Consider the following 12801-nt stretch of genomic DNA (forward strand, 5'->3'; position numbering starts at 1 on the left):
TGCAAAGTATTCATGGACCAGTAAAGGGAAATGCTAGAATAAGTCTGTCTGACAAGTCTCATGGGCCGCAGAAGGGACAGATTTTTAAAGGTTTTTAATATTTCAAATATTTTCTAAGTCATGGGTTGAGTGGCACACTAAAACGCTGGCCGCTGAATACACATAATGGGCCCAAATCATTACGAGCGGATTCCCACTTACAAGAGGGATGCTGACCTGCCAGGCCCCGTGCCAAAGGTGCTGCGACATATCAAACACCTGCAGGTGACACCACACTCATCCAGCTTCACATCAGTTCTTCTCATTTTACTCCATGAAAAAATGACTGAACTCTGAGAGAGCTGGGACACGCTGCGTGGGTATCAGGGACAGGCCGCTTCAGCAAAGCCGGGAGGCTGAGGAAACTCCTGGGCTGAGTCAAATGAACCCTCATCAGGGAAGTTATTCGTTATTTTGGGCCCTTTGTTATAACTACAGAAAGGATTAGTACTTAAATCTGACATGAAGTTTAAAATGAAGTCAAGATGATGAGAGCAGGAGCTGTATAAAGGCCTGCAGTTCTGCCTTGGTACTACAATAACTGAAAATATTACAACTTTGGCTCTGCGAAAAACAGGGGAAATCAAGATGTCTGGAACAAACACGGGAAGTGTGCTTCAGCGTCAGTATTCATCGCTTTACTTAGCTTCTGTCAGACACCCAATGGTATCTCATCGAAAACCTGCTGTACTGATGACAGTGTCACAAAATTTAAGTCAGAAACACTTATTATTTTCTGGCTCTTGTTTTAAAAAAGCTTATAATATATCAACTATTAAAAGTGCGTTATGTCATAGTTAAACCAACCTCTTCTTGGTCCACTTCCTCGCCGTCAACATTTAGCTCTGAGAGATCAGCCGCAAGCTTCCTATCCACTTCATTCAGCCACACGTCCTCACGCCCTTCGTTCCTCCACTTTGTCACATTTAACTCAATCTTATCGGGCAGCGGGCTGGCGAGGCGGGGTATGGGGGGGACGGGTCTGGTCCCGTTCAGGCCCCGGCGGGAGGCTGGGTGTCTCACCAGGGTGGGCTTCAGCTGCAGAGGAGAATGCTTCTCCTGCAAATTGTCCCCTGAAGAAGACACAAGCAGATGTCAGTCCTGTGGAGGGGTGGCAGGAACATGGCAGTCACCAGAATAAACTTCATGCCTCATTTCTATGTCACGCCGGAAAACTCCTTTTATAATGAGGTGTGTGTTAAAAAACACACGTATGCATGCAATTTTATCTACTATTATAAATACATTTCAAGGACATTTTGTTTGGCTGAGTATGAGCAAATTTGAATAAAACCAGTAAGAACATAAAACCAGCTGTAGCGAGTTGGACAAAAGGCCTGTCCCCTAACAAGGTAAGAAACCAACACTGAAGAGATTCAGACGGGATTTAGGAAGTTCCTCGGTCAGAGGTTTGACACGAGCTGACCCACCGTCCTGGCACATACGTCCACTTCCTTCATCAAGAAATTCTTGCTTTTGGCGTCTTCAGCAGCCTGCAGTAGTCGGCTCCACAACGAAAAAACTACTTCCTTTACTTAAACCCTGATGTCACCGAACCCCGTCCTTAGTTCCCTCATGTGTGCAGGTATACACATATCCATGCATATAAATATATACACACATATACACACGCACACAGATGAAAGTAAGTTTCTCACATGAACAAGAGTAGACAGTGATTCCCTATCCAACTTTACTTTTATACCATTCATAATTTGAAAAACTTTCAATATTCCTCCTCCAACATCAATTTTCCAAATGCACCAAACCCCCCTTCCTCAATACTTACTTATGCACATTTTTCAATATTTAATTTTACAAAATCGTTAGGATGTTACCAGACTTTCCTCCTTGCATGGTATTTTCTGTTATCTCCTGACTCTATCTTTTCCATCTCCCGGCATTTCAAGCTCAGTTACCAATCTCTTCTACTTTTAGTGTCTCCTTCTTTTAAAAAATATAAATTAGTGTTTCATGCACATGCATACCAACATATACTTAGTACCTTTAAAAAGTACTTAACTTTCTTAATTAAGGAAAGAAGAAGACTGGTGCCCTAACAAACCCTCCTGTAAGCTGCTATAACAACGATGAAGTTATTCTAAAGAAACAGAAAAAAACTGAAATGCATATGGATAACATAAAGAAAATCAGCAAGTGATGAACACACATCTGCAAGATAAAATTACGTGCGCTCCAGGAACAGGTGACTTCCAAAGAATTAATTTAGAAATTTTCTACACATGTGCAAAAATATATGTCTCAATGAATTTTAGATGAATTTTAAAATAGCTTTCTTTAAATCAGTGCAAAATTGTATGTGAAAACTGTTACTTTGCTTACAGAAGGTATGCCTCATGAGTGATTAGGAATCAGTTTCAGCTAAACAGATACTAAAGCTATTTTTAACCTAAAATAAGATTGCCTTTAGTAAGTATTTGAAAGAAAACAGCTAAATTGTTTAAGCACCTGTAATTGAATAAACTGAAAACTATTTCAGGTTAACCAATGCGTGCACGAGGTCTTCAAAGACAGAGGACGTCAGACCATTTCTCTGCCATTAGCTGCCAGCGTAAACGGGGACGACGTCAGCACCGATCCCACTCGTTGGAGATGCAGCTGTTTGTGGCCAGGTTTTAAAGAGCTATTCTGAGCGTGGGAAATCCGATACAGGCAAATAAAGAGGCAAAAAGTCAAAATGCAATGAGTAGAATTTTCTTGCACATGTATTAATTAGAGTATTAAAAGGAACAGTTAGTTATTTCTGTATTGGCTTTTTTAAAAAGTGCCAGATTTTGGGGTTTGGTTTTATTTTAGTTTGAAGGCAAACTTTTCACGGATACATTACTGATAAGAAAAGCAGAGCTGATGCATATTATGCTTTATCTCACATATTTAAAAGACAAAAGGAACAAAACATGCCAATATTTAAAACTACCAAATTACAAAGACTTCACTTTTAAAAAGAAGCCTCCAGTGACACGACTAGACTAGTGCAGCTACAAACCCTCACGTTTCTGATCGCAACTGGGGCATTGCACAATTCCCCATTTACCTGCCACTCGAGGTTTTCTGACTGCTGCTTGAAGTCACTCAAAATGCAAACCTGCAATTTAATGCAATATGATAAAAATCCATTTTCATTATATTGACAACATTCCTACCTGTATTGTCTCCTGACTTTTGACCGAGAAGCTGCTTCTGTGAACTAGGCTTAGGCAGTCCTTCAAAGCTCTTAAGAGGCCAGGAGTTTGAGAAGTTCACGGTATTGTCCTGTGACCTCTTTGGAGAGTCAGATGGAGAGGAGACGTGCTTTGGGCTGCTCCTGGACGACGACAGAGGGTAGGACGGCAGAATGAAGGCCCCCTGGCTTGCATTAGGACCTTGGAAGAACAGCGTATGCTCTGCTTGATTGCAAAAACTTCTCTGGGTCTTGCTGGAAAAATTTAGGCTGGCACAAACTGAGCAAAGAAAAAGAGAATAGTATTTGTGGTAATTAGCCTCTCTGACAGCTCTTATAATAATAATTTACAATGAAATAATACACCCTCTAGCTAGTCAAAACTGAAGGTCAGCATTTTACCCAAGCAAACAGGCAAATCAGCTAACTTCATTTTGCAAATTACATTGTCCCTCAAAATACCAATTTCCTTTTTCTGCATTTGATCAAGTGAGTTTGAGCCTAAGCTATTTTGCAGTCATGTTTTGAAGAATTATTATTTAAAAACACGAATGATGCAAGTAGATTGAACATGGTTCTGTTGCTTGCTGCTCCGTATTCCAAGCCTGCATAGCACAAAATTTGCAACCACCACTCTCAAAACTCAGTGATATGAGAGTACAAATAAAGCGCAAATGTTGTAAATTCTACCTCCTTTAAAAAAAAAAAAAAATCCAAAAATTATTTTTTCCCAGAAACCAGTAGGTCAAAAATGGAAAGATAAGTGTAGATTTGGAACTAGACTGTTTGAATTGTTTCCCATGAAAAGCAGATACGTGTTCCCCGCACACGCTCAAGCTTTTAACCATGCAAGTGAAAAAGAGGACAGGTTTTAACAAAGTTCCTGACAGCCTCTGGAAGGATCCTTGTAAGGAGTACAGCCCCCCAACCAGTTCCACTGGCACAACTGGGAGAATGGGAAAGCACGGGGTGGGAGGGAGAACAAGAGACAATGTGAGGCGGGCTTGGGGAACCTCTTAATTGTCTGTGTCACTCCAAAGAAAACCATTCAATTATGCCTTTAGTTACAGCATAAAAAAATCCCTTTACGAATCAGGTCGCTCCAAGGTCTCTGTCTTCTGCTCCTGCTGCCTTCCAAGGCTGCAGCATCCCGGCGCTCCCCAGGTATCCCGGGGCAGCAAAACTGAGACAACCAAGGCAGGTGTGGGTTGTACTACCAGAGAAAGGCTGAAGTAACAATAATATCTGGCACGAAAACTGTTTGCAGAGAAATAAATCAGCAAGTGTGGGCAAAGTACCTGACAGCCTTCTGAAGACCGAGGCTGAGAGAAGAGAACATTGACTTTGTAGTTACAGAGGCAAAAAACAAAGAGGAAGTTTCTCCTTTCTTTCCATAGGCATGAGAAAAACACAGTATCAAGAGCCGCTAAGTGGCTAGAAGTAAAGTGAGTAAATGAAGTTCCTACATATCTTCCCAGAAGGCTGTCAGCTCTGTCCCTTGTCCAACACACCTGGACCACTCCAACCAGCTCTGCCCACAGATGTGGTATCATCGCCATCTATTCCCCCAGACAGCGAGCTTATTCTTTCACTAGGTGTACAGCCGGCATTTCTATTATTATTACTACTTATGAACAGACAAGTTTCTCTGTGTTACAGGCCCCAATTTATCTCAGCCTCCACCTCTAGGGTTAAGGTGCACTCAGTCAAATCCCCAGCCTCACTTCTGAAGCTAGCAGCAAACACCGCCTGACCCAGCAGCGCCCCGGATATCTGCCTGGTAAAAGCTGCACAGAGACCACCACAAATTAAAGCGATGGTATGAGGGTTAAAAGCTTTACATGCACCAACACAGCGTCTGTGCAGCACACCGAGGTCACCTGCACCCGGCCGCTGTGCCGCCTCCTGCACGCGCTCCTGCTGGGACACCTCGGCTGCCCTCCGCGCCGCAGAGGGGACCAAAAGGGGTACATAAACCTGTCTCAGAGGGGCAAGGCTCCGACCTGGCCCTTGCTGCTAAGCAGGCTGGACTGAGCTGCCCTATACCATCAACAGAACTCTCAAAATCAGTTTTTCAAAAAAAGTTCAGATTCTGTTACAGCACCACTTTTTATACAGCACACTGATACAGTCAGATACCAAAGGTGTGGGTTGCAAATTAAGAACCACAAATGAAAAGCATTGCACAGGAGCGAGGCACAAATATGTCTGAACAGGGACTGAAAAACGTTTTAGTAATGGTTTTTATTTCTTAAGGCAGCACAGAAATAAAGAGGCATTTCCAAAGTAGCATGCACTGACTTAGGATACTGCTAGAATCCATATACCTTTGTCTTGCTGACAGTTATTTAATCCTAAAAATTGTAAATCAGAGTCCACACTACCACTCTTCCCACGTGTCTGTGTGTATCCAAGTGCTCCACATTTCCCTGAAATTTGTGGCTGATGAGAGCCCATAGCACCTTTCAAAAGAAAAACACAAATAACTAGATAAATACGTAACATATGATATTCAGTGAAAAATACACAATAATATTCAATAGTGAATTAAGACTCTGTCTAACTTTCAGTGTAAAATAGAACTACTTTGAAAGTATTTAATTCAAGAGTTTCTAAGCAACCTCATAGTACTGTTCATAGGCACAAACTAGAAAAACGGCTGGCCATTCTTCCAGGGCACTTTTGCAACTCCGAGAATTGCAGGGGGGTTGAAAGAAAAACCCCAAACAATCACCTCTGAATACATGACAATAAAAGGAAGACAACACCTTAAAACCCCAAAATGCAGTGAGTTTCTTTAGAGTGATGTCACTCTGAGCACAGCAGTGAGTAAACTTGGCACGCCACGCGTGTCAGTGCTCCTCAGACAAAGCCGAGAATACAGCCTACTGCCAAGCGGAGAGAGTAAATCAGGCCTGGTCTTGCCCAGTCTTTTCACATGCCTTTCAGCTATTAAAATACAAATCACTGAGCCTACATTGCTTGCGTAAATGAAGTGGAGCACTATACCTACAATCTTCTACAGTCCTGGTTTTCAAAATGACATTTTTCATTTTTTAAAATAAACTTTAGAGCTCATTCTTCAGACAGCTTTCTACCCGAGCTGCTTATACAAAGCAAAAAGAGAAAATAGGCAAACCTAGAATAGATATGCACTGGTCTGCTCTCCTGAACAGCCTACCATACACAAACACGGCCTTCCCAACATGTCCAGTTTGTGGTGTTTCATACCCTGCCGCCGCTATCAGCTAACCCTTGACAGCATACCTTTTATGGTAACAACTGCTGTTCTAGCCAACAACGTATTCCTCCTCAAAAGTCAGTAAAATTCTGCATCTCCTTTTAATTTACTGCTTTATCTGCAATTCATATTGTATTTTACAGTGTGAAAGAACGTTGGCTGAATTACTCTGTTGCTGATCTACATGGTACTTCTTTTTCCTCATTCTGCAAAAGCAGCAGAAAGCTCGATATTTCAGGGATATCCCAAGTCCTTTTGCCTAACACATCTGTTCACCCAACCACACTATTTCTTTTTGGTTTTGCTGTCTGCAAAAAAAGCTGACCTATAAGCTCTGTTGGGTTTATCTAAACCAGTGAAAGTCTGTGTGTGTACAGCAGGACTGGAAAGCAGCAGTCTAAGTTCTGAGACGGCACCCTCCTCCAGGGGCACGGATGGGACTGCTGCCGCTTGCTTCGGCTGGAGGCGTAGCCCTGTACTCAACTCTTTGTAGTAAATGAAAATAAATAACAAAACAAATTATCAACAAATGGTAAACCACACCCATGAAGCTGCGAATTTATGCTCAGGTTCTTCTAAATCTATTTTGTAAACGGCAGATCAAACACTTTTCTGTGTTAATACTTACCAGCACAAACAGCAGAATGCTCCGAGTTAAAGTCTACACTATTCTGAAACAAACTCTTTGAAGGTCTTTTTCTACTAAAAAATAACTCATCACTGACTGGTACTCCGTGAGAGGGCCATAACTTTGGAGAATGAAGAAAATCGTTGGATGTAGAGAACTGCAGGGAAAAGGAAAATAAAGAAACATACACGTGTGTGAACTGAATGCACAACCCTTTTCTGTACAAGCAGCAGAATTACCCACGTAACTTTGTTATCCAGACCCCGCCACAGCCCAGACCTGTCTCTCCTTACAGCAAAGCTACACAAACCACTGTCAATTTGTTAAGAAGACAGGACTGCCAGAAAATAAAGGGTTTGCTTCCCTATCACTTAGACAATGAAAAGCGAGGGTGCGTACACGAGCCGTATCTTTCACCCACAGAAACAAATGGGATTCATCATGCATGTATCCGCAGATAAAGCTTACTGAACGAAGAGAGCAAAAAGCAGAAAAGATTTCTACAAAAAAAAGGCAGACACCAGGGATGGTGACAGCGGGCCAGAGCAGAAGCCGCCGGGCCCGGCTGTCCCAGCCTCCTGCCTCGGCAGCAGCCCGTCGCGGGGAGCAGTGCCGTGGCCGACACTACCACGCTGAAGGGAAAACACCAGCAAAACCAACTGGTAGAGAGTTGCACTAGTCGTCAGTTTTAAAAATTAAACATTAACATATTGAATTATGTACATTAAGCTATGGAAGTGTTTAAACAGACAGCAGGTACTTGAGCTGTGAAAAAAGCACGCTTCAGGTTTGGTCTAAAAGCTGTATTTGGTAATACCGGCACCTCGTATGAGAATCAGTTGTAGTTAAAGGAAAAAGAAATAATAGAAATATTTAGAAAAGAAAAGATCATGCTTTAAATAAAGGTTTCTTGCTTTCTGATTTAATTAGTAAAATCAGTAATTTAAATTATTTCCAGGCTATATTAACTCTGTTGTCCCCTTTCATAGACAAGGCTCCACACAGAGGTCAAAAGAGAAGTCTGAACAGAAATGGAAATATTTATTCAGTACTGGAAAGAACAGCGTCACGTTAAGCCTAAAAACCTCCTTTACTCAATACACTGGTTGTGTGACTGGAGCATATGTAGTCTAACACATACATAGTACATTAATTTATAAAAATATGTATTTTTTAATTTCACTGAAGATCTCAGTTCACCATAAAGGTAGATTCTGAACTGGGAACGCCACAAAAACTCTTGCAATATGAAACTGCAGTTCTCCATGAGTCTGTAGTTCAGTTTCTCCTCAAGTCACATCCTGGCCCACCCAAAGCACGTTGCGTTTGACACGGAGAAACCGATGAGCAGCAAGCTCCGCACAGACACGGCACGGCCGTGCTGCGCCTGGGCGACAGCAGAGCCTGCGAAACCGGGAGACAACGGCCAGCTCCGAGGTCTGCCAAACGTTCAGCGCGCCACGATAAACCGCACGGTAATTTAACAGATTACTGCGTCTTGCTAGCTAAATGGCTGGGTCAAACCAACAGCAGCTAAATGCTCTGATTTCCTATCTTGATGGGGTTTAATTTAATATTTAATATTGTAATGGGGTTTCACAAAAGCATCACAAAATAAAGCACAGCCAGGACTTGAAGCAGCACAGTCATGAGATGAGTAGCATGGCTATGAGCATGGTCTAATTGTTTTTAAATCATTATAACATTTATTTTGTCACATAGTATCTTAAAAATTGAATTTGTTATGGTTATAGAATATAGATCAAAAACTTCAAGAGCTTCAACAAACCCTTCAGGTCCCTTCCAAGTACAGAGGATTCACAACACATGTTAGCAAGATATACATACAAGCCAAGAGAAATTAAATCTCCATACACTACCAATGAGAATCGTCTTGAAAAAATAAACTTCAAAATTCAAACTTATTTCTAATTCTGCTCCCTCTAAGACTGCCCCCTCTTAAAATCGAAAAAAATAACTCACACATGGTACCTGTTAGCAGTAAATAAATAGCAAAGTGGCAATTTGCCTATATTTCCATTTAGTGCTTTAAAAAAACAACCAGCTCCCAAGGTACGCAGCTACGTGGACACAGGCTCTTGCATGAAACAGCTTCACTGTTCCTGGGAAGGTTTTTACGGTTAACAAAAATGGCAAAAATTTTGTCTTTACTTACAAAAATGCACGTTCCAATTGAGCGTTCTGCACTGCATTTCATGTGCTCCAAGTTCAGCAGATACAGTTGAAGTCATACGCGTAACCAGTCAACATCTCGAGTGTGCAGCATTTTAAGCAAATCCACTGAAATGCTCAAAAGCTTAAATCGTGACATAAAATCTGCCTCCCTGAAAGCCGGTGCGAATGCAGGACTGTACTTTTTAATTGGCCTTCGGGGATTAGCCTCACTTAAAATACTTGCGGGCAACTGCTTAGTTCAAAGCATACAACAGCGAGAGAAAACGTAAGGAGCCTCGATACAAAATGGATCATCTGAATCCCATTTTTCATGGGAGATGGCAGCAGGTATGATACGCTTTAGCAGGACCAGAGCAGGAAAGAGGAAGTTTTGCAAAGAATAAGAATCAAGTTCTGATTGCTGAGTATACAGCAAGAACAATGACTTAAACCACAGCAGCAGCACCGATAACACTCAGCGCTCCGCTGGCTTTTTATCACCCGGGTACCCTGAGGGACATTAGTTTTACTTTACAAGTGAGGAAAAGAACAGCAGCCAAATGGGTGAAGTGGTTTGTTCCAGGTTCTTACAGGTCGGGATAAGAGAGGAGATGAGAACTCGGCATTCCTGCTTCTGCCATCCGCCTGCTAGAAAACACCATTTTCAATCTACGTGCCTTGCAGTCCATAAATAAATGTGCGACTTGTACAGAGTACTTACAACCTATTTTTCCATACAGACAAAACTATATATGCACAAGGAGCAAATTACACAATGCTGACAGGATTGTAAAACTGTGCTCAGTTGTTCCAATCCCAGCTACAGGAATAAAAACTGTCTGCTTTCCTGCATGCAATTATAATTACAGCGATTATAAATTTGCTAAACATAGGCATGCAGGGTGGTGGCAAATCTAAAGCTGCCAGATTTTTCACTGAAGTAGGTGACAGATCCTGGCAAAGGGATTTCTCAAAATGTTTCAGCTTCATTTAAATTCCGCTAGCACCACCAACGTCAGAAAATATTTGAATCCGTCCACCAAAAGAAATACGAACTTGGCTACGAAAGCACAGCCCTTGTGAGCGACCCATCGCTGCCAGATGCTCCGCTCTTACCTCCCCTTCCCAGCTGAGATGAACGGTCCTCCTACTCCAATACCCAGCAGCCATCAACACCACGCTCCCAGGGAAGAGATCAACGACAGCACAAATGCATAACGCTATCTCCCCAAAATACTCTCCCAGCCTCCAGAAAAACCATGGCTCACGTCCCAGAGACTGACACCTCAACGCACCATGAAAGGATAGCTTTTAGTACACGGACAGGTCAACCTCCGTGTCCCTTTAATCCTCGTTATCGCTGTGGAAAACGAAGAGTAGTTGTTTGGTAAAACTAATTTCACAGATCATTTGAACACTCACTAAGGTCTTCACAAAGTCCAGCTACTAAGTTCCCTGGTTATCAGATCAGCACGTAAGTGGAGAAGAATTCCACACACGTTGCCAAACGGTGCGGTTATGTGAAATTGCCTGTAGTCCGTGTGTACTTTGTAACATGGCTTAACGCTTCAGCAAAACGTTCCGGTGCTCTTGCTTCCCCCCAAAGGGCTCTGCTTCCAACAGCAGGTACGGGGACCCACAACGTACATGTTTCACAGGGGAAAAACCAGAGGTAACTCTTACCCTGCAATAATTCCTAGGCATGTTATGTTTTACATACAGCACACTGAATTTTCAAGGTAAACACGGGAAGGCTTAGCTACCAAAAGATCAGTGAGGAACTCCCAGCACAGTCAGCTGATTTTGTGGCAACCAGTTTGTTCGTCATGTGTACAGCAGGGCAGTGGAGCTGGTGAGGTCTACAGAAGAAGTAGCATTTAGTTTTTTAAAGAGTGCTTTTGTATCCCAAACGGCAGAGAGTGGTTTTGTTCTGACAGCTTGCTGAAATAGGAATTACAGAAGATGAGCGTTAAAAAGAGAACAAGGGATTGCTAGCGCAGCGTTCTTAAACTCATTTGCGTGACCTCTGACAAATGGCACAAGCTGGGAAACCACTGGAGAACGCAACACGCTTGGTCCCAGCAGGCTAATTTCAATTAACGTCAGCACCCAAAAGATCAGTAGATCATGTCAAGTCCTAAAGAAAACAACATAAATGTTTACTTTGGAATAGGATCTGGTCTGGTTCAGATTGGAATTGTTTACACTTTCCAAGGCTAAACCCAAGGAACGGGAGCAGACACAGTACATCAGTGTCTCCAGAAAAAGAACACTCACTTCAGCGACTTCAGACAACTTTATCCATTGGATTTACAGATAACAAATTGAACATCACGAGCCTGGTTCTGCCAGCTCAGGATTAGAAATGAACGGGACCTTACTGAAGTACAAAGGAAAATATTCATGGGGTTATACACTTTATTACCACCCTGTATTGCCAAGTATTTCCTATCTCTAGCAAAGTGTTCCTCTGATGCTGTTATAAGACTCCTGTAAGCATATGCTTCAGAAGATAAAACTGCAGATACTTAAAAAAAAAATCAACAAAACAGTTACCATTTTATTAATTCAGCTAGGAACCAGAGACGCCTCAGCCTACTGATGCAAGCTGAGTGGTGACAGCAACTACCTCTGTCCCACGTGAGGAGGAGGAGGAGGTCAGGCTACTCAAATCTGGCTTTAGAAGAGGGTAGCGTCAAAGGCAGAGTCTGGCCCATAGCTTTGACAGATGTGTGCAGCTGCCAAGAACAGGAAGTGCAGAAGCACAGATAATTATGTTTTATTTGATGAACTCAGGTTTGGCTTTCAGAAAGAAAGAAAAATGGAAACTGAGGTGCTATGACTATTATTAAGCCATAAGCCTTCAATTTCAGTATATAAAGCACTGAAGCATGAAATCATGCACTTCAACCAAAGGATACCAGTTGTCAGAAATCAGACCCACAGATTAAATAAAGACTGGTATAAATGTTTTATTTAATGACCTTTCTAAGGGGTGTGTGCTGTATACCCCGTGAGTGCCACATTTTGTAAGCACACCTCAAGGCAGAACACTGCTGAGCTATCTCACTGGTGCTGGCTCCCTTTCCAGCAAAACTCCGTGCCTGCGTGACTTGGACTAAGTCAGCCGCAGCACTGGGGCAAGGCGGCTCCTCGGGTGACCAAACAGTCCCGCTGCACTCAATGCTGCTCTCCGGGCCTTTGGTGGCACTGACTCCAAAAGAGACAGCTGGAGGCATCAGTTTCCTGAGAAAGGCCCTGCAGTGTTTACCCATCGGGCACGTTTTCTTCTGCCAGTACGAGTAGGGAGAAGGCTCTGTTCCGAGTGCAGAACGAGGGCACCCCCTGGAAGTTGAGGTGGTGGCAGTTCAAGCATCTCTGACTCTAGAGCTTCTCACTAAGGTGTTTGTAAGGTTGAACATAACTACAGTCTCATGCAAATCTAAAATTAAGAGAAACTCTGTGCTTGCACCCCTAGGGTCAGGCTAGCCATCGGCAGCTGGCGATACCTCCACTGCTCGAGGCGGCAGCCACACG

General features: G+C 42.7%; 1 protein-coding gene across 2 annotated transcripts in view; it reads right to left on the reverse strand.

Moving 5' to 3' along the window:
* Window positions 1–12801, reverse strand: part of TOGARAM1 (TOG array regulator of axonemal microtubules 1) — a 44280-nt gene that overhangs the window by 24866 nt on the left and 6613 nt on the right. For both annotated transcript variants that reach the window (XM_075504023.1, XM_075504022.1), the window contains exons 2-5: window positions 7090–7246; window positions 5548–5682; window positions 3204–3500; window positions 847–1112 (exon numbers count right to left, since the gene is read on the reverse strand). In XM_075504023.1, the coding sequence (XP_075360138.1) occupies window positions 847–1112; window positions 3204–3500; window positions 5548–5682; window positions 7090–7246 (855 nt within the window). The remainder of the gene's footprint in view (window positions 1–846; window positions 1113–3203; window positions 3501–5547; window positions 5683–7089; window positions 7247–12801) is intronic.

The sequence above is a fragment of the Mycteria americana genome, chromosome 5 (assembly GCF_035582795.1).
Source record: "Mycteria americana isolate JAX WOST 10 ecotype Jacksonville Zoo and Gardens chromosome 5, USCA_MyAme_1.0, whole genome shotgun sequence".
In the NCBI taxonomy this organism is placed as follows: domain Eukaryota; kingdom Metazoa; phylum Chordata; class Aves; order Ciconiiformes; family Ciconiidae; genus Mycteria; species Mycteria americana.